General features: G+C 38.8%; 1 protein-coding gene across 6 annotated transcripts; it reads left to right on the top strand.

Annotated features, from left to right (window-relative positions):
* The first annotated feature begins 3,340 nt into the window (after positions 1-3,340).
* On the top strand, positions 3,341-21,789 carry LOC306993787 (uncharacterized protein). Of its 6 annotated transcripts, none has more exons than XM_079603856.1 (16): positions 3,341-3,671; positions 3,805-3,879; positions 6,569-6,669; positions 8,047-9,728; positions 9,840-9,861; positions 9,982-10,068; positions 10,711-12,301; positions 14,023-14,196; positions 15,029-15,199; positions 16,557-16,730; positions 16,880-17,050; positions 18,327-18,488; positions 19,315-19,488; positions 19,623-19,796; positions 19,930-20,103; positions 20,873-21,789. In XM_079603856.1, the coding sequence occupies exons 3-16, from the start codon at positions 6,570-6,572 to the stop codon at positions 20,877-20,879; spliced, it is 4,863 nt and encodes a 1,620-aa protein (XP_079459982.1). In that variant the 5' UTR covers positions 3,341-3,671; positions 3,805-3,879; position 6,569; the 3' UTR covers positions 20,880-21,789. The 6 variants fall into 6 exon arrangements, with proteins under 6 accessions (XP_079459982.1, XP_079459983.1, XP_079459985.1 ...); XM_079603857.1 differs by having other exon boundaries at positions 3,759-3,879; XM_079603859.1 differs by having other exon boundaries at positions 14,044-14,196; positions 20,873-21,785.
* The last annotated feature ends 831 nt before the right edge of the window (positions 21,790-22,620 follow it).

The raw sequence follows: 22,620 nt of genomic DNA, 5'->3' as shown, positions 1-22,620 counted from the left end.
ATTTGTCGATTAAGGGTTAGGCAGGAGACCTCTGAATGTGCGTGACCTTTGACCCCTCAGACGGCTCTATGAGAAACCATCATGTTACTGTGTTAAATACAGCACATGTGCTCAGGAGTGCTTTAGAAAGCACTGAACACAGGCTGCTAGTGTGTGTGTGTGTGTGTGTGTGTGTGTGTGTGTGTGTGTGTGTGCACTAACTTGGGTTAAATTCAGAGAATGTGTGTTACCACACTTCATGTGTCTCTTCACTTTCAATTGGCATTCAGAGTTTAATGTATTCACTTATTGCTGGTCATAAGAAACACTGATTTGTCCCGGTGGGTTGGTCATCTTGTCTCAAAAACAAATTACCATACAATGTTCAAAGGATTTTAAATTCTTTTTCTTCCATCATTATTTAACGTCACTGCCACAACGGTCTCGTCCACTTCTATCTGACTCGGTAGCGTGAAGCAAATCAAGTCTGTGAATTCCAATGTGATGTAAAGCATTAATATCTGGGATCTGAACAGTTTCTCCATTACTTCATTTTAAGAGTCCTTCATCTAAATGATCTGCATTACTATTAAGACATATCAAAGTAAAGAGAAAATCCAGACATTTGGACTATTGTACGACCCTCTGCAATATGATTCTGATTAATCGCAGCATATTAACGAATATTTCTGAATAATGACTATAACTGATAATCAGCTGTACTACTGCTTCTTTCAACTCGTTTGAACTATCCTGTGGTCTCACTTCATACGAACAAGTTAGGACAGATATTCGGCGTCATCTTGTCTCTCAAACAGACGGTGTAAAATGTTTCTGTTCTGACAAACATGACAGAGAAAGAGACATTTGACCAAAACCAGCTGCTGTCATTTACTACAACCAGTATAACTGACCACACACACACACACACACACACACACGTAAGTTTGTGATGAATGTGAAAATACAGGTTTAATTGTTTTTGTCATCTAGTTCATTACTGTCAGTGATCATCACCGGCTTCAACTATACAGACCAAACTAACACGACTGCATCATCAGAGACTGCTGTAGGCTTTACATGGGTTTAAAAGGGTAAATCTGCTGACTGAAATATGAACCTCACTATCCTTGAACATTTAAAAATGAGTTTGTGTTCATAAACTTTAACCTACAAGCTACAAAACCCCAGGGCGAGGAAACGAATTCGACCTGTTTCAAATCTGAAATAACTTCATGTTAAAACAGACACTGTTCAGTCAAGATTAGTGAAATACGGGTAAAAATCAACTGCCGGGTAACGCTGTCAAATCACTTGCCAATGTGCCATGTTACTTATGTTTACTCACTTTGCTGGCGAAGTTCGTGTAAACCAAATCTCTGAAGATATAGCGCAAATACTCGTGAGTCATGATATATTAAATACAGTGTATTGTGCAGAATCTGCTCATATCTGTTACTTGAACACACACACACACATCACTACCTGAAAGAACGCTTGTTCATTTCCATTGAAGCAATAGCGAAGATTTAAAAGCATTTGGTTAACAGAAAAGACATTGTTATTTTCCAACATCCTAAAAATGTGATGTTCTTTGTACCGTATTGATCTGTCCACCTAATACATGAATGGTGAAGAGCATGAAAGAGGAAGGGAGGAGATGCTGGATGATTTTGTTTGAATAAGAAATAATGTATGATTTCCAAATGTTATTTTATATATAAATAACAAACTGTGACGTAGTTATCTAGTTTATTTCTTGGTTTAAAAAAAAAAAAGTGGCTAGTAGAAGTTCTGAATGGCCGATTACTTAATTTAGTAGCCAAATTGGCCGGTGAGAGAGTTCATTTCAAACCTTGCATGTAGGTTTAAGGGAACAATATGTAAAGTTTGGGCAATAAAGGGGGTAACCAGGATTTTTTTTTTTATATATATACTAAGTTTCAGAACTAAGATGTACTTATACTACTATTATAATAGGCAACAATCTTACGTTTGTCGCAATTTTGTGAGAACATACACTGTGTAGATTTTAGTAATAGTAGAGTAGCAATCAATCGGGGTGCATATCAATACATTTATACCTTCTTTTTATATATACTGGGGAAATATACTCTTGTTCTATGCAGTTACATCAGTACAATCATCTGTATACAGACTTCTGCAGCTTTCAGCTCTCCTGAATCATGTCCTCACTCTATACAAACAAGTTATGGCCGGTATTTGGCACCATCTTGTGTCTCAGATCAGCAGTTACAATAACAGTAAAATATAATTGACAAGCTGAACAGTCACCAACTGAACAAAGAAAAAAGCCAGCTCATTCCTTCTCAGACAGTTTCCGAGGATGACCCTGGACTCTCTGATCATGGAAGTTTCTCTGATAACTCAATCTCTCATGGCCTGTCTCTCCATTTTTCAGTTCGGTCAGAAAGTTCAGTGGAGAACTTGCCTCAGGAAACTAGGCCTCGTGGCTCCAGCTGTTCAACAATCCCTCTAGGACTCATTTTATGTGTCTCTGAGATCTGGCCACTATCCACAGAGAGATTTGATGTCCAAGATACCTGTCTCAAGGAGACTTCTGAAAGCCCTCCGCTGGTGGAAGGTTCTGGGCTGGGGCAACTGGTCTCAATGGATGCCTCCTTGAAAGGTTGGGCAGCGGCACTCAGCGGTATGTGGGCCAGAAGCCTTCGGGAACCAGTGCATTCCTAATAGCTGCACTTCAGCTGAAAGGGTTAGTGAGTTGCACGCTCTGGCAATGCATGCGGACTGCTGTATATTTCTCCCAGATGATGTGGTCACACTATAGGACAACAAACGTATTGAAAGCAGAAACTGATTAACTGTCCAGATTATGAATGAAATATTAATATTGAATGTCAGGATGAATGTGAATATCTGAACATCTCCCCTGAACCAGACGGAGAGATTTCCCTGTGATGATGACGGTCTCGTGATGACCAGCAGATGAAGCTGTTGCTCAGGAAAACACCGTCTCACACACACACACACACACGCACACACACGCACACAAATATACAATACACTAAAAAATGCTGGGTTGTTTTAACCCACTTTTGGGTCAAATATGGACTAACCCAGCCGTTGGGTTAAATTTTTAAATTGAATTTTTGATCCAACGTTTGGGTTTGTCCATATTTGACCCAAAATTGGGTTAAAATAACCCAGCATTTTTTAGAGTGTACAAACACACATTTCCAGCTGCAACTCCTTCAGATCTTCTAATTGAAGGAGATCAAACCTCATTGAAGAAAGAGAAATGCTCAACTCGGATCAGCTGTGTCTCGTAATCAATCATGATTCACGAGACCGTCATCATCACAGGGAAATCTCTCCGTCTGGTTCAGGGGAGATGTTCAGATATTCACATTCATCTGACAATCAATATTAATATTTCTTTCAATCTGGACTGTTAATCAGTTTCTGCTTTCAATGTTTGTTGTCCTATAGCAGCACTCGACATTAATCATTATAGACTTTACATTTACAGATATTATACATCTAATCCAGTTAGACGGCGATTAATAAAAAAAAATAAAAAAATAAACCGCGCGAGCGTCACTACGGGAAGCAGAAAGTGTCAAACTTCACCTCTGTTTCTGCTGTTACGTTACGTGTTAAAGACGAAAGTAAAACAGTCTGAGGAGAGAAAAATCACGGAAACAGTTCAAGTACGTAATAATAATAATAATAAGTGTTTGGAGATGTGGCTTTAGAGACGGACATGCGATTTGTTAACCTTTGTTAATCTGATTTAGGTGAACTAATGTCCCCCAATAAATCATAAAACTATCTTTAAAAAAGAAATAGGGCGTCAGACACGAGGTAAACTATCTAGTTCTACATCTGCCGATGAGGAAGATCTGAAGAGGACGACGGGTAAGCGAACAGACATTATGAAAGATTTAGTTTCAGAGAGAATTACACACTGGCTCAAAGATTCCTCGCTGATATAATGTACAACGGGGCTAAAGGCACGCCTTAAGACAGTGCTTTTTACTATTCCCAAATGCAGAACAAAATATGTTTGTTTTGAACATTGATGGAGCAAGAGATTGTGTTAAAATAAATCGGGGTTTCATTTTGTTACATTTTTTTATAAATGTATGAGGTGTCGAGGCTTGTCTTTTATCCCACAGACACACACAGGGGAAAACAGCCTGAGGCGAAATACACACACAGCCTATTACAAATACTTTAGACAAAATCATGTGTGTTTTAATGATGTCCAAGTTAATATTTGTTCAAAACAATCACTTTAGCATAGTTTTTACTATTCTCATTTTTTTGGGGGGATATGTAAAATATATGATTGTTCAATAAATATACAGTCATTAAAATATGTTAATAACAATATATTTTAAAAAGTAAACATTCTGAAAGCATTTAATGAGATCCCACAATAATTTAATATAGATTTACAGTAGTAACAATACATTATATTTTAATTATATGATATGATTAATATAATATTTATAAATATGATTGTTTCATTCATTATAAATATGGGTATTATCTCTAAGGTGGACACCCAACTTAATATATGATATTTCCCATCTGAATCTAACCATGGCATGTCAACAACTGGAAAAATCTGTCAGATATTTATTATCATGTTAATTATTGTGCTTTTGCCCCAAAATATAATGATTTAATTACCTTGAATAAAACTGAAAACCATTAAGACCTTTGTCTCAATTTTAATTTATAGATTCTCATTTGCTACTTAAATCTACAACTTTTTGTGCATCTTGAAAAGCGGATGTTTAGGAAAGTGTTGCGGCAAGTTTTTGTGCATCTTGTGAATCAGAAGAATAAGGCGCCTTTAGTCAAAGGCCAACCAAACACTTCTTTCTGTAAAGCCTTAAAAATGTTTAAACTTTATGTATTTATACTTCTGTTTACTTTCAAACAAGCCTTTATTAATCCTTTCTTCAAACTTTGTCTTGACATGTTTCTATTTTTTTTTTTTACGTACACTTACTTTAGTTTTATGAAATTCTTTTAATTTCAGTTTATTGTGATTCTGCATCCTTAAAGGTCCCATGACATGTGGTTATTTTATTATTTTATAGCCTAATGTTTCCTGGGTTGCCCTTATAATGTTAGCTTGTTTTTTAGATCAAAAATAGTCATAATTTAGAAATAAAAGGCATTTTTCCTAGCCCAGTTTTAGCCTCTGATTTGCACGCTCTGTTTGAAGGGGCGTGTCTGTGTGAGATTCGGTGTAACCGCCCACTGCTGTGATTGGCTGACATGCTTGCATATAAAACAGCTACTTATTACATGTGAAACTCTCTCGAATACTTTTACTACTACAGCTATTATACGTGTTTACTATTACAGCTATCGAGATTAACGAATCGTCAGAAGTTTTTTAGATCTATTCCCATCACATAAAATGTTGCCGTGATGAGCATTGCGCAGATGACAGTCTGTTGTTGATCCCGATAATGAAGATCTTATCATGGCAACGCAGTTTCTGCACTCTCTCTGCTTTCCCCAATGCAAACACGAGGATGTAAATACAGTAAGAGCTTCATGTGCAGTGTAACGTGCGTCATTGATTTCATAACGAGTTTGGCAAGTGTCCAGATAAACTCGATCGCGCTGTGTGGAAAGATTGTTCTTTGATCGCTTTCTGTATATAATTTATTCACAATTTAAATAAGATTATTTTCATCCTACTAAAAGAAACGATGTGAAGTTGATATTTTAGTCACTGGCTTGACTTACTGATGTATAAACAGTATTGAACGATTTGAGAGAAAGATTACCTGTCTGAACTTGAACAATTACACATCAGAAAGTGTCGCTCGGCTCGATCGATGTATTTTCAGACGTTCGTCGAAGCCACCTCTATGACCCAAGTTGAGGAAACAGTCGTGGGTGAAATGTGTGCCGCAGACATGCAAAACTTTGGGGAGTTGTGTCGGCGCATTTCCAGAGAAAATGAAATGAATCCACTGGTTCTTCTGGGGCTTGGATGAAGGAACTAAAAAAACTCTTCGGGTTTCATTTGTAGGCCTACATCCAATTATTGAGCAATTATTATGCTTCGCTCGCTCAAAAGCCATGATATCTCCCGTGGACAAACTAAAACCGCGCGCACGCGTTCCTACTTTCTAGCTCATTTTCTCATGGACGGGAAATATTCTCTGGGTGGGAAAAGCAGAGAAATGGGAGGTAACATTCCTCCTTATGACGTCATACGGAGGAGATTCAAGATCAGCCCGATTGAGCTCAAAGGCAGAGAAAGATAGCAAAAGCTCGATTTACACCGATTGAAATTTCTAGAAACTTGGGGACCATATACAGGCTAGGAGAACTCATATTAATGTTTAAAAAACTCAGAAAGTGAAATTTTCATGTCATGGGACCTTTAAATTAAAGCTAGAATGGGAATTCTGCCTCCCGTTTGCCACCTCAATTCCAATCCAGCAACTGAAATGTAGAAATCATTTTTTAATTCGAATGCCTAATGTTGCAGCAGCATTGTTTATACCGGAAGTCAGTGACTCAAAATAAGTGTTCATGATCAATAACTGGTGTGTGTTTGTGTGTTTAGCATGGCTACAGTGGGAGTGAACGTGATTGAAACAGCGGCTCTAGGGAGACCCTTCCAGCTGGGGATGCTGTATGACTGCAGGAAAGATGCTCTGATACCAGGTACACAAAACATCTTGGGTTACAAACGTAAAAGATGTTCCCTGAAAAGGGGACCGAGACACTATGGGGAACGCTTCAGCGTGACCGATGTCTGAAGCTACAATTGTATTGGCCGGTGACCGCCTATGACGTCTCCACCAGTGTGACCGTGAGTATAAAACGGCTCCCGAGGAACTCGTCATTCCCTTCTTCATCTGAAGGAGACGTGACAGGCAGCCCGAAAGAAAGGCAGCGAGAAACTGTGTCCCATTCCCCTTCTTAGGGGAACATTTATTACCCGAGACGTTCCCTTTGAATTGGAACCCGCACTACATCTATGGGGAACAAATACCTACTCCGCCATGCTGAGGGGAATGCATGCCCTATTGGCCGTGACTAAGCACTAAAAAAATATGACTTTCCTGACCTCCTCAAAGGGACGCACCAGCAAGCTGTCAGTGACACTATTCCTTACGGCCACTGACCAAGCTAACTAAAGTCCTTGCAGGGCCGAGTGGTAGGACTCGGCCCAAGGGCAGAGCTCAAAGGCTTGGAATCATTTAAATACTGGAAGATTCCTGGAATATGGCCAGGCTTGCATAGAGACCTGGTCTGTCACTTCAGGGGGATTTAAAGCATCAACCCCTAGATTCACCAGGGAGGCTGACTCCTGCCATCCCAGCCTGGGGACCCCACAACCTGTCTGCCCAAGCAGAATCTCTGGATTCAGAGGCCTTCAATGAGGAGGTATTGCAACAGGCAGTAACCACTTTACAACAGATTCCAGAGACACAAGTACTAGAAAGCAGAAACTTAGACCCTCCATGCGAGGGGAGTAACTCTGCTCTGACTTGCAGAGGAGAACTCTACATGATTAGCCTCTAGAACGAGGGAAGAACTGACCAACTCACTGGAGTAAGTTTATCAAGGAGGCCTACAGTAAGTCCTACTACTTGATATAATTATGTTGTTAAAGGAGGCTCCAGAAGATCTACCATTAACTATCCCTAGGGAGTGAAGCACTCAGCTATACTAAACCTCTCAAACGAGGGGAGCATTACACCGGCTCGGCACAAAAAACAGTTCATCCAGGAGGCTGAAAGCCCATCACTAGACAATACTGCTAGATGGGCTGTAGAGAGCAAGGCACTCTACATACTGACCCTCTAACAAGGGGTGTCTCCTTATTTCAAAGGAGATTGATCATGCATTCTCCAGTGTCTATTGGTAGGGAAAGTGACCCTAATAAGCATGTACCATATAAGCACACTTCGATTTAAAAAAAAAAAAATTTACACAACAGATACACATAGCCTTACAGTGGAATCATTTAATCAATATTGTGTTTATAGACATAAATATTGACTCGACTGTATTAAACACTTTATACTTTTGCAGGAATCACACTGTGGGATGAAGAAAAGCTACAGCAGAGTCTTCGAGTCCGTCCCCAAATTAACACAGATTTCAAAGTCACAGCTTCAGACTCCATTCAGGAGAAATCAGCCTTACTGAACATTGACGGCTCTCTGAAACTGAGTGTTTTAGGTGGACTCGTCAATGTCACTGGAGCAGCCAAATATCTCAACGACACCAAGAAGTCTTTCAAGCAGCAGAGACTGACGCTACATTATCATTCAACCAGCAGGTTTGAAGAACTGAGCATGAACAACTTGGCCCCTGAAAATATAGTTCATCACGAGGTGTTTGATAATGACGCAGCGACACACGTGGTGACCGCAGTGCTGTATGGAGCAGACGCCTGCTTTGTGTTTGATAGAGAAGTTTCATCAGATGAGGAAATAAAGACAGTAGAAGGAGAAGCAAAAGTGGCCTTTGAGAAGCTCAAATTAATTTCAGTAGATGCAAACGCCAATCTGAAGATGAATGACACTCAGAAGAACGCAGTCCAAAAATTCACATGCACATTTTATGGTGACGTCCAGTTGCCGTCTAACCCGACCTCTTTTGAAGATGCGTTGAAGGTTTTCACTGATCTTCCAAACCTGCTGGGAGAAAAGAAAGAGCTGGCGGTTCCTCTGAGAGTTTGGCTTTTTCCCCTGGACAAACTTCTCTCAAAAGCTTCCAAACAGAAGGACATCAGCATGGATCTAATCATGGCGATTGAATCCGTTATTGAGAGTTTAAATACAATTGAGATGAAATGCAATGATCTTCTGAAAGACTCGCCTGCCTCGACTTTTGCTGCATTTCATGCTAAAATCCTGCAAATGAAGCAAAACTGCTACATGTACAAACTGAGACTCATGAAGAAACTCGGCTCTCTGCTGCCAATCATCCGTGGAGACGTGATGAAGGAAACTGACCTGAATGATCTTCTACAAGAACATAATGAATCTCCATTCAGTGAAAGTGACCTTGCAGAATGGTTGAAAGCGAGAGAAAGAGAGTCTGATGTCATTAAAATGATGCTCAGACAGCTGGGAAATGCACAGGTAGAAGACAACATGGATCTGATTTCGATGTTTTTGGGAGTTGGAAATATGGTCTGCTACACATTCACATCACTGAACTGGTCAGACATGCTGCTTCTTCAACAAAAGGCCCATCTGAGTCCTTTAACAAAAGGAAAAAATGAGAACAGCCCTGATCCAGAGCAGAAGTCTTGGCTCACTCCTGAGATCCTACAGACACTGAGGAGCAACTTGAAGATATTTAAGAACTTGATTGGTTCAAAAGAGCGTAAACAAGCCAAGTTCTTTGTGTCCTCAAAGGAAATGAAGAATAATCCAGGTTCCTGCATTCTGCTGTATGAAAGTGAATGTGATGAAGCTGTTTGCTTTATTCCTCCATCCAAACCAGCCTGTCCAATCAGTGAAGAGGTCAAAGATAATAGTGTGGTTCTGAAGGTTCCTCCATCATGTCCTGAAACAGTGGAGCTCAGATTACTGTATAAACAGAAGCAGTGCTCATTCTGGTCATCTAAACCTGTGCTGAAGGATCAACTCTCAGTTACTCTGACTGATCTGACAGAAGGAGCTGTATATGAGATCAGATGTGCAGCGCTGGGGAAACTCAACTACACCATGTACAGTGATGTCACTGAAGTTGTCACAGAGGTATGATGATCATTTATCAGCTGAAGAAAAAATACATGAGAAGCTTGATGTGAATGAGTAATCGGTAACTTCTTATTTTGGTTGTTAATTATTATCAAATATTTCCTCCAGGGAAAGGGCAGTTTGATTACTGGTGAGTCACATATTTTTCCTGCCCATCTTTATTTATAAAATAAAATAAAATGTAAACACTTTGTTGAATTGTGGTGGTCTGTGAATAAGAACAACAGTTGTATGTGTGTGTGTTTTGCAGGCATTGACTTTAAAGGAGAGGGTCACTCGATCCCTTCTACTACCGCCGAGAGTTGTTGGTCTCCAGGACCTCAACCATCTTTTCAGTGTATGTGCCTCTTTTTCATAATGTCGTTTTTGGGGTGATACTACCATTTTAGGTTAATAAACTTATGTTACAGACTTAATTCCAGTGGGTTAGATTGCATTACATTAGTTGATAGATTGGATATCACTTTGCACAGACTAGGTCTATGGCACTATGTTGACACATAGCCTAGGGTGTTTAAGTCTTGTGGTGGCTTCACATTATGCCACAAATACTGTCAGTAAACCTTAAAGAGCTTGGCTTCATTTACTCACCCATGCCAAACCTGTGTGACTTACTTTCTTCTGTAGAACACAAAAGATTATATTTTGAAGAGCACTGGAAACCAAACAATATCAAACCTCTATGAATTTCATTGCAAGGCATTTTTGTTGTTGTAATTTTTCTAAATGTCTTCATGTTTCACAGAAGAAGGTAATACAGTTTTGAACATGGATCATTCCTTTAAATATGTTGGCTGCTCTCATCTGTCCCATGCTATTCCAGCAGAAGTGGCGTCTAGTTCAGTGTTGAGTGTTTTATGTTCCCTAGTCTCTAGGGGAAAAAGTTCTTAATATAGACTAGATAATGTTATTGGCGTAAATGTGATAAATGAAAAGCATGTGAGGTGAAAGTAGCTGAACTGTGTTTGTGTCTCTGTAGTATCAGAGACGTTCAAACTGAGACTGATGGAGGAGTTTCGGTATCTGAATGAAGAAATATCACCTGGTCGAAGACAACTACTGAATGATGTCTTCATTGAGCGGCACATCACAGAGGAACCAGATTCTCACTTCAATAATTATAAAGAGATCATAAGCAACAACATTTTCGAAAGCCAAAAAATCAGGACAGTTTTGATGAAGGGTGAAGCTGGCATTGGCAAAACTGTGACCGTTCAGAAGTTCATCCTGGACTGGGCTGAAGAGAAATCAAACCATGACATCAAATATATATTTCTGATCCCTTTCCAGAAGCTGAACATCATCGGAGAGACGGTGAAGGAGTGTGGCTTCATGGAGCTTCTGCAGCGATGCTGTGAAAACACTGAACATCTGAATCCTGAGTCCAGGATCATGCTGATCTTTGATGGACTAAATGAGTTTAAAGTTCCTCTGGATTTCCAAACCACAAAGAAGATTGAAGATCCAATCAAACCAGCCTCAGTCTCTGATCTACTGACAAACCTCGTGATGGGAAATCTGCTTCCAAACGCTCGTATCTGGATCACCAGCAGACCGGCAGCAGCCAATCAGATTCCTGCAGGGTTTATTGATCGTGTGACAGAGATCCAGGGCTTCGATGATGAACAGAAGGAAGAGTATTTCAGAAAGAGCATCAGTGATCCGATTCTGGCCAATAAAGTCATCAGTCACATCCAGAAATCACCACGCATCAGCAGCATGTGTTATTCACCAGATTACTGCCGCATCATCGCAGCGATTCCAGAGGAAGTCTTCAGTACAGGCGGGTCAGATTTCCCCAAGACTCTCACTCAGATGTACAGCAAACTCCTGTTAGCTCAGACCGAACCGATTCCTGAGAGAAGAGAGACCGTCATCGCTCTGGGGAGAATAGCGTTTGACCTGTTGGTAAACGGCAACTCTCTCTTCTGTGAGGATAAACTCAGTGCTGAACTTGTTAAAGCAAGCTCATCAATCATTAAAGTGATAGATGAAAAAAGAAAGTCCTTCTGTTTCGTGAGTCCCAGAACACAGGAGTTTCTGGCAGCTTTGTATGCGACTGATGTCATTAATGGAGGAAACCCACTCCCGCTCCGAGATCTCTCCAGTCTGAACCTTGAGCTCGGAGAGCAGAGCTTCACACACTATGATTCACTCCAGAAAGTGATGAACATCGCTTTAAAGAAACAGATGGATCTCTTCTTCTGCTTCTTACTGGGGTTCAGACTGGAGTCCAGTCAGACTGCTTTAAAAGGCCTCCTGACACAGGGAAGAAGCTCTTCATCCAGTCAAGAAATAATTCAACACATCAAAACAATGATCATGAATTCCTCTTCAGAAAATGCAGCCGAATGCAGTCTCCTGTTCGACTGTGTGAAAGAGCTGGATGACCGTTATCTAATCCAGGAGATGAAGACACAGCTGAAATCTGGACTCAGACTCTCTCCTGATCCGTCTTCAGCTCTGATGAGTGTGTTGCTGAACTCAGAAGAGAAGCGGGATGAGATTAAAGATCATCAATCAGAGGAACTAAAGCTTCGACCAGTGGTCAAAACATCTGGAGAACATGAGTGAGTATTGTAAATGCATATGAGCTGTGTATGTATGTAATGCATAAAAATAATAACTTTCCTTTAACTGTCTAAATGTTTAACATTGATTGATTATATACTGTAGCCCAGCAGTAAAAGTTTTAATTCAGTGTTTAAACATTGCTGTTATTTAGTTCTATCAGCCATGAAAAGCCTATAATATGCATCTGGTATCCGTTCAGATTTTCATCTGTAAAGTCAGCCTCTAGTGATTGAGCTGGCGTAACTCTTGTCAGTCGAAGGTTCTGTCAGGATGAGTGGATCGAGACGATAGAAAAGCATTGGTTGCATGATATTCCGGCCATTCACAAAACACCGGAATGCATGCAACCGTCCCCCGGATCGCCGTCCCTCCTCAACTCATTTATTTCCAGCCCTGTATAAGTGTAGGGATGCCTATTTTGGGGGAATACATTTTTGTTAATACCTGAATGCAGGATATATGAGTGTGGAATTGGTGTCAAAGCTTGTGTTGATCTGAGCTCTTGTTAACAGGTAATTTGTCTTATACCTTTGTAGGCATTTGTATTTAAAGGGCACCTATTATGACATTTAAAATGTTCCTAATGTTGTTTAGGGAGTCCCCAACAACAGTTTTACATGCATGCAATGACAAAAAACACTTTTGTTGTCGTATAATATGCATTTATTTTTACCTGATTTGCTCACCGACTCCCAAATGATTCGTTCAACGATTCATTTTCCAAACCCCTCCTTTGCGCGACGCTAATCTGCGTTGATTGGTCAGATGACCCAGCAGTGTTTACAGAGATAATACTTATTGTTTAAAACGGAGTACAATGATGCTTTTATCAATTAAATTGTGTTATAATGATTATAGTCCACTGCTTTGTAGTTTGTGGTAAAAAATTAAAAATAAGATAAAGAATTTAATGTTATGTTAGCGAGCATAGCCCAGAGTTCATATTGTAAAAGCACAATCAGTCTTTGTTTGCGTTAGCCCGATGCATGAACATAACGTTTTTACAAAAAAAACAACAACAAAAAAATGCAGTTACGTTACTACGAGGTATTACTCTATTCTTTAAGACAACTCTGAAAACAACGACAAACACTTCACATATCTCAATACAATTGTCATTGAAGACCTAGAAGCTAAACGGTGCTTACACAACAAACAAAATAATTAAGCATGCTACATAAAACATAAAAGCAACAATTATTAATAACACTTACAGGTTGTGATACGGAGGAGGAAGCTGATGCAAATACACTTGGAACTGAACCTTCCTTCAATATCAGCCGGCTCGCGAATCCAAGTTTGATTGCATTTAAAAAGCAATCGTCTTCAAAATGGCGCGAACAAAGCACAAGGCTCGGACTACACTTCTGTGGTATAGTTGTATATATGAATTCTAGCCACTTAGTCTTCAGTTCAGAACAGCGTCTCGTCGCCATGATGTTTCCCTCTGGAGAGCAATAAGTGGGCGTATCGTATTCAAATAACTTCACGTTGACGTCATCTAGTGACAGAAAAAGCTTCGGTCTTCTAACGATTCATAAAAATGACTGAGTCGACTCTTACTTTTGAAAGACAATAACTTTATATACGGTGCACTTTCATATTTCAAACTTTGCAGGATGTTTTTGTTCACTCAGATCTGTTACACACTACATGAAAGGTAAATTTCAAAATTCCATAATAGGTACCCTTTAATATGTTTTCTTCACACTCACAGGTTGAGATCTTGTGGTTTCAGTGACGGAGGTTGTGCTGTTCTGAGATCAGCTCTGATATCAAACCCGTCTCTTCTGAGAGAGCTGGACCTGAGTGAGAATAACATTACAGATTCAGAAATGAAACAGCTTTCAGCTCTACTGGAACATCCTCAGTGTAAACTGGAGAAACTGGGGTGAGTGGTAATGTTTTTGGTCATGAATGTTTCACAAGGAATACTTTTGTTGTATTAGTTTTACAAAAGAGTAAATAGTGGTGGGACAGTGGTTGTGAGTGGGTCACTAAGCTTGCCATGGTATAATGTAGTACAAGTTATACTTGGTATAAGGGATGATACTAGTATGAAATTATATACTGGTTTAAAGGGGGAAATGTCATGAAACTTTCCACAAATCCACAGTCCATGTAGATGATATATATATATATAAAGATGAGAAGATGGAAAATATACTTTTAGTACAGCTGGTGGAAACACCACATACTGATGGACTGCTGCTTTTGATATCGACCCTCGCTCTCTTCAGGGACTCGTTACTCCATTTCTGTTAATGTTTCCATTTATGTCTCAGTTGTTGAATGTTCATTCAAATATTTACACATAATAAGAAATTTGCTGGAATTAAAAGCAGTTGAAAGTGAGAGGACATTTGTTTTTTGGCAGAGTATTTTAGGAATATTGGATATATTTGTTTGCATTTTTGTTTAATTCCACTGGAGCGGATGGCAGACTGCTGGAAACTTGGCTGAGAGTGTAAATCTGCATATTTATTTTTACAGTCAAAACACCTTACCATTCAAATCAGAAAATTCAGAACAAATACGTTAAAAATAATTATAGCAGTAACAATGAATTATTACTAATGTTTGAAACAGCTGTTTTTAGTTTCTTCATAATTCATAGGTCTGAAATTGACCATTTCATATTTAGGAAAAACAATTGTTTTTAATAATTACCAGATTCTCATTGTATTCTGACTTCACTATATTTTTATTCCTCACACTCACAGGTTGAGATCTTGTGGTATCAGTGACGGAGGTTGTGCTGATCTGAGATCAGCTCTGAGATCAAACCTGTCTCTGAGAGAGCTGGACCTGAGTGGGAATAACATTACAGATTCAGGAGTGATGCAGCTTTCAGAACTACTGGCACATCCTCAGTGTAAACTACAGAAACTGGGGTGAGTTATCTTGTGCACATTTGTTAATACAAAGTAACACAATCTATCACTGTTCAATGTATTTTTAGGGGTTCAAGGATGAAATGCTGAAACCCTATTGTAATTGTGGGCCAAGCAGATGCGTATGTACTAATTTGATCCGTTGGCATTCTTATTCTTCTTCTGTCTCTTCTTCTTCCGCTCTGCGAGTCTATGGCAGCCCATCGAACTGCTTGCGGCAAAGTAATGAAATTTGGCACACAGATATAATGAAATTCAAGTTAATTTGGCAAACCGTTCTCGGATAACTTGCAAAATAATTTGATGACGAGCACGCCAAAATAAACGTGAAGGTTTATCTAAGCAACGCTTTAGTGTATTCTGACCAAACTTGGTGTGTGTTATAACAACCATGAACTGAGGCGACCGGCCCAGTTTTGGCACAGTGCCACCTAGTGGTCAGGAGATATAAAAAAAATATTTATCTGAATTCATTTCCATTATGCAATTTTTTTTCTGCCATCTTGGATTTTCTGAAAAATATACTTTTTCGAACTCCTCATAGGCCGTTTGTCTGATTCACTCAAAACTCAGCATGCACCATCTAGAGACCTTCATGGAAAAAAGTTATGTGATTCACGCTCTCGATGGGACGTTAAAACTTTTGAATTAGGCAGGGCCACTTTCACTAAAATGGCTAGAACTCTTGAACGCAATGAGATATATTCACCAAACTTGTTATACTTATGTAAGCGCTCATTCTGTGGTCATGCAAAAAAAAGAAATTGGCGATTCACCACTTGGTGGCGCTGTAGTCGGAAAAAAAATACATAAAAACGCTATAATTATGCAACCATTAGTTCAATTGACTTGAAAATTGGCATGCAGGGTCTTTTTCCAAGGTGCCATGATGATTTATTTATATTTCCACTACCTGCACCTCTCTGTGATTGGCTGCCAACTTACAGTTTTCGGTTTACAGGTAAAAACAAAAAACAAAGTCAGACAAACACAAATCAATAATAAACAAGTGCTGGTTTAATTTTCTCTTTGTTTGTCTTATATAACAGCTGTTTATGATTTAACTGCTGATTTGGTTTAAGAACACAAGTAGAGACACGAGCAGTTCATTGATATTTCCACACAGGCACTACTTTGACACCTCACTGCTCATGTTTCCTTTATTTTTGGTTTGAAATGAACTTTTTTTTTTTTTTCATAGCACCAGCTAGCGTCCAACCAGCACTAAAACCGGTGTTACCAATTTGAACGTGGATACTATATTGTGTAATTTATTATATCTTGGCAGTCTAAGCACACACACACTTTGTCTCTGAGTGAGTTGTCATTGTATTATCACTTTATTCATTGAAAACAGGTTGAGATCTTTTCATATCCGTGACAGAGGTTGTGCTGTTCTGAGTTCAGCTCTGAGATTAAACCCGGCTCATCTGAGAGAGCTGGACCTGAGTGAGAATAACATTACTGAATTGGGAGTGAAGATGCTTTCAGCTCTACTGGCAGATCCTCAGTGTAAACTGGAGAAACTGGGGTGAGTGTCACTGGCTTTATTTTATATATTTGTTTGAATGAAGACCAAGTGAACCGGTTAGTTGTGCTCAAGTAGGTTGTTGAAAGTTTATTTTTTGTCAGATACACATGAAGATGGAAAAACATTTGTCCCCCTTTCTTCACCCATAGGTTGAGATCTTGTGATGTCAGTGACGGAGGTTGTGCTGTTCTGAGTTCAGCTCTGATATCAAACCTGTCTCTGAGAGAGCTGGACCTGAGTGAGAATAACATTACATATTCAGGAGTGGAAAAGATTTCAACTCTACTGAAACATTCTCAGTGTAAACTACAGAAACTGAAGTGAGTTGGGTAATTAAGATCCTTTCTGGTCTAGATGGAATCAACAATGTGTTTATTTTAGAGCAGGGGTCGGCAGCCTGTGGCACACATGCCAATATCAGCACCCACAGGGTTAATCACTGGCATATGAGTAATATCGAGAGAACTGCACTGTATTCATTTAGATATACATTTCGAGTTAATCTTTTCTCATAGACACACAGCCTAACTTAAAGGTAGGGTAGGCAGGATTTGTCTAAAAAAAAAAAAAATCCCAAATTTGTTTAAACTGTCTTTATATACCAATACATAATTAAAATGAAAGTACTCTGAAAAAGAGAGTATAAAAATCGAGTGCCTGTAGTCCTCTCAGGGCTGCAATAAACACTGCTACTTATTTCCATTCGGAACGAATGAAATGATTGGCTGGGCGACTGTCACTCTCCCTCGCTACCATGGCTACCAACCCTGCCATAACCCTAACTGTTTTTAAAATTAACTTAACTTACATTTCATAAAAAATTGCTTCAGAAATAATAAACAGTCAGTCTTGGGTTACTAATTAAAGAAGCAAGTTTGAGATTTAGTTGATTTTTCTATTGCACTTGAACCTTTAAAAATAGTTGCAATATGTACAATATATTTATATAATTATAAATGTGTATGTGTGATATAAGGCAGGAAGAATGTGTGTGTCCAGCGATTAACTAGAAAAAACAAAAAGGGCACAAAGTTGCTGACCCCTAAATTCATGAAGTACAGAGATTTATTCAGATGGTTCATTATATCAAAGCAACATGTCAACATAGACAAGAGTTTTAATGATGGATCTGATTAACAGTTTGTTTCAGGTGAACTTAAACCAACTTTCCTGATTCTCATTGTTGTAGATTAGAGCTTAATAATTACTTGAATCTTGATTCTCACAGGATATTAACCCTCTGGGGTCGGCAAACGTGCGGGCGCGTTTTGCTCGTTTTTTTGTTTAATGTGAACGATTAGCCCGGATGATTTTCAGATCATTTTGAAGTAAAAACTCTACGCGACAACATCCATTAGTCAAAAGTATTGTGGGAATATGTGAAGTTGGTCGTATGTGGTCTTATATCAGAAAATTTAAGTTTGAGTTTTTCGAATAACCACGCATAAATAAAATAGTGTAATTACACCTTTGCCATTCATATGTTTATAAGCAACTGAAAAAAATACAAATATCAGGGCATGTCAAAACATCTCAAGGACCCCAAAAACACCTTAGGCCCCAGAGGGTTAACACATGCTCTTCTCACACACACAGGTTGAGATCTTGTCGTGTCCGTGATGAAGTTTGGCCTTATCTGAGTTCAGCTCTGTCTCTGAGAGAGCTGGACCTGAGTGAGAATAACATTAAAGATTCAGGAGTGAAGTGTCTTTCATATCTACTGGCAGATCATCGTCAGTGTAACCTGGAGAAACTGGGGTGAGTGGTATTGGCTTTATTTGATATATTGGTTTTAGTAAAGTCTGGAAGTGTTACACTGTTACAGTGAGTGCCTAGGATAACCAGAGGTGTAGTGCTGCTAGTGTGCTCCTGTAGTGCTTTCCCATCAAGAACTACACTTCCCATAACACACTGCCTGGACTCATGTTCTGATTACTGCCACCTCATTAATATTTGCCTATTTAAACCCTGTTCACTCATAGCCTGGGTTTCCCCATACTGCCTTTGCGCAGCATGATTTTATTCATGCTGAAAGGCAGTCTGGATACCATGGACCAGATTTTCGCCTCATCTAGGGAACCAATCACAGAACGGGGAGGGAGCAGCAAGACGATGACGACATCTATGCGACACAACTAAGCAGTTTGTTTATATCCATATATACCTTCGACCCTCATGTTTATCTTGCACAAACGGCAATAGTCGCTGAACGTCATTGTTTACACAAAAATATCTTACCCATCGTCTTCTTCCTTGTCTAATTTCTGTCGCTCTACATACGTCATCTGGTATAATGGAAACGATTGGCTATGAGCATACAGGCGCATTTGATAGACATTCTTAGCACCCAATAAACGGCGCCGGGCATTCGTAAACCACGCCTCAAATACGAGAAAATGCACATGTGGTTCCCAGACCCAAGTCTCAACGAGAATTGGGTCTGGCGTTAGCCAGACTAGTTCACTCAGTCATTAATTGCGAAGTCTTGTTTAGAGTCACTGCAATACTGAGCGTTATCCTGGTTCCCTGTGTGTTGGTTTTGATCTTCTGCTCGTCTCCCTGTGTCTTGGACCTTGTTTCACAGGTTGAGATCTTGTCAAATTAAAGACGAAGGTTGTGCTGATCTGAGTTCAGCTCTGAGATCAAACCCGTCTCATCTGAGAGAGCTGGACCTGAGTAAGAATAACATTACAGATTTAGGAATAAAGCAGCTTTCAGATCTACTGAAACATCCTCAGTGTAAACTGGAGAAACTGGAGTGAGTGCCACTGGCTTTATTTAATATATTTGTTTCAGTAAATACTTGGAAGTACTATAATCTTTAGTTATAGTAATTTTTCCCATACATTTTTCTAGATATCAGTATTTAATGTGGTTTCTTCACACTCACAGGATAAGATCTTGTTATATCAGTGATGGAGGTTGTGCTGATCTGAGATCAGCTCTGAGATCAAACCCATCTCATCTGAGAGAACTGGACCTGAGTAAGAATAACATTACAGATTCAGGAATAAAGCAGCTTTCAGATCTACTGAAACATCCTCAGTGTAAACTGGAGAAACTGGAGTGAGTGCCACTGGCTTTATTTAATATATTTGTTTCAGTAAAGACTGGAATTACTATAATCTTTAGTTATAGTAGTTTTTCCCATAAATTTTTCTTGACATCAGTATTTAATGTGGTTTCTTCACACTCACAGGATAAGATCTTGTTATATCAGTAACCGAGGTTGTGCTGATCTGAGTTCAGCTCTGAGATCAAACCCGTCTCATCTGAGAGAGCTGGACCTGAGTGAGAATGTAATTACAGATTCAGGAATAAAGCAGCTTTCAGCTCTACTGGAAGATCCTCGGTATAAACTGGAGAAACTGGGGTACGTTTCTAATTCTGCTATTGTGAATCCATGCATGTTGACACACATTCTTCACCACACAGACTCTTTTCTTGGTTTGTAATTGTGTCTGATTTTCTGTAGCTGTGCTGTTCTGAGATCAGCTCTGTGATTCAGTCCCCCCTGTTACCAGCTTTTTACAGTGTATTTATGATAAAGTGTTCTATAAGGTGTAGATTACCAATAATTAACCCTACAATAGTCAAATCATACCTAAATTGTGCTTAAAGCTGCACTACCAAAACTTATTTGGTTAAATAAAAATATTATGCAAGATCGTAAAAATCATGTGCTTTTGCATGTGTTTGTATTTTTGTTCATGTAAAAGATACAAATGTAACTGAAATGTAACATTTATATTACAATATTAAATTAGATTAATGTCTTAAGAAATGCTGCATGGGCCTACATCAGTATTGGATTATTCAAATGAAGAGTACTAAACATTTAACATGGCTGTGATTCCCACTGAACACGCATACATAATAAATGTGCTTGTTGATTGTTGTTCACAAGTGTCCATATTCATACGTGTAGAGTAAATGTTGTAATAAAGTATAATCCCGGAATAAAGTATAATAAATATAAACAGGACTGAACATGTAAAATATGTATATATTTAATAGCAAATGGGAAGAAATAAACCACATAGACAGACTTGCTTGGATACTGTAACTGTACATCTTTATTTGATTGTCTGATGATCTGATTCTCACTGTATTCTGACTGAAAGGCTTCATCTGTTTCTCAGACACTAACAGGTTGAGATCTTGTCGTGTCAGGGATGGAGGTTGTGAGATGATCTTCAGCTCTGAGATCAAACCCGACTCACCTGAGAGAGCTGGACCTGAGTGAGAATTACTTTAGAGACTCAGGAGTGAAGCAACTTCCACATGTACTGGAGCATTATTCATGTGGCATCATTCTGCTGCTGTTGGCTGTTTTAAAGGGATGTCAAGAACAGATTTATTTACAGGAAAAGCAAGCGTCAACACCCAGATCTCAGCAGAAATAACTTACTATACAACTCTAAGTCTCTGTGTATGATAATACCTTTTCAAATATGTTTGAGATAAATGTTCACAGTATTAACAGACACAACATGTAAAATATAAACGTACAACAATTGGGATTTATCTTGCTTATTTTACCAGCAGTGCTGGTTTGTTTTGTACCTCTCTCAGCCTGATTTTACTATTCTGTGCTCATCCGATTAGATGTTTAATATTCCCAGATGAGTTGCGCTCACTCAAGCAAAACTGAGTTTAGTTAATCACAATTCAACTTTTCAGAATATAAATGCTCAAATTAACAATTTTGTATTTACAATGTAATCCACACATGTATGTCAAACAGATATAGCACTGTAGAGTTAGTTTTAGTTTTGTACTCTTGCTTCAAAAATTTACACATGTGCTTTGCCTTTTGTGATAACTGTTGAGACTTTATATGACTTTGATCTTAAGACTTTAGAAATATAACTGGTCTGATCTGTTACCACACTTGGATGGTGTTTGTCAGAATTGCCTGTTCGTAATTCTAGAAATTATCACATAATGCATGATGGAGGGACTTTAATCTAACCTTAGTTTAAATCACAAGTCATTTTGAACAGTTTTACTGTCATCTATTCTGGCCCGAACCATTAAATTCATCACATACATTTTTTTTCTTGTGTCTCACTTTTTCTGCAGCTCAGTTCTGATATTTGTAGAGCCTTTATAGTAACAGATAAATTCTCAATATATATAGTATATGCTCTTTAATTTTAACCTGAGGCATCATTTTTCTCTTCATTGCTATATGTGTAACTGTTGCAAACCAAATATACAGTTAAACTTAAAATAAATTAATAAAAACACCTAAAATGACCTGAAGTTAACTGATATCGGGTCTGTAAACCAGATACAGGACCGTCAACATTTTGGGTCCATCAATAGTCACTGAAATTGTTGCCTAAACACATGTGTGGCATTTTCTGTGAACTCAAAAGCCCTTGAACTATGATCCAATGATTACTTGTAGATGATGCTTGAACGTGTGTATTGTGTGAGTCTCAGCAGCAGATGTCAGTGTTTCTCTTCAGATGAAATCAGATTATTCCTCAGACAGAAGAGCTGCTGAATTACACACTACACACATAAAGCTGAAGATATACAGACACCATAGGAATCCATTTACATTGATCAGATTTAAACTAAAACACTTATGTTCTGAGTCTGTTAAAACGTGTAATTGAACAGAATAACACTCACTGAAGTCAGAATCACATGGTGGTTCACTTTGGATGATGAAGTAGATTGTATTGGACTGTCAGGCTTTGAATGATTTTAGGCAACAGATTTATCCAGAAATGCCATTAATGGACATTTCTACAGCGATTTTACTGGGATAATTGTAGCTTTTCTAAACTGAATGTTTGTATTTTACTCTTAGTTTGCCATTAAAAATAGCATTTTCTGCCGATGTGGCTTTAAATAATAAGTTAATAAACTAAAT

Source organism: Phoxinus phoxinus, assembly GCF_949152265.1.
Source record: "Phoxinus phoxinus genome assembly, chromosome: 25".
Taxonomy (NCBI): domain Eukaryota; kingdom Metazoa; phylum Chordata; class Actinopteri; order Cypriniformes; family Leuciscidae; genus Phoxinus; species Phoxinus phoxinus.
This window is presented reverse-complemented; position numbering and strand designations above follow the sequence as displayed.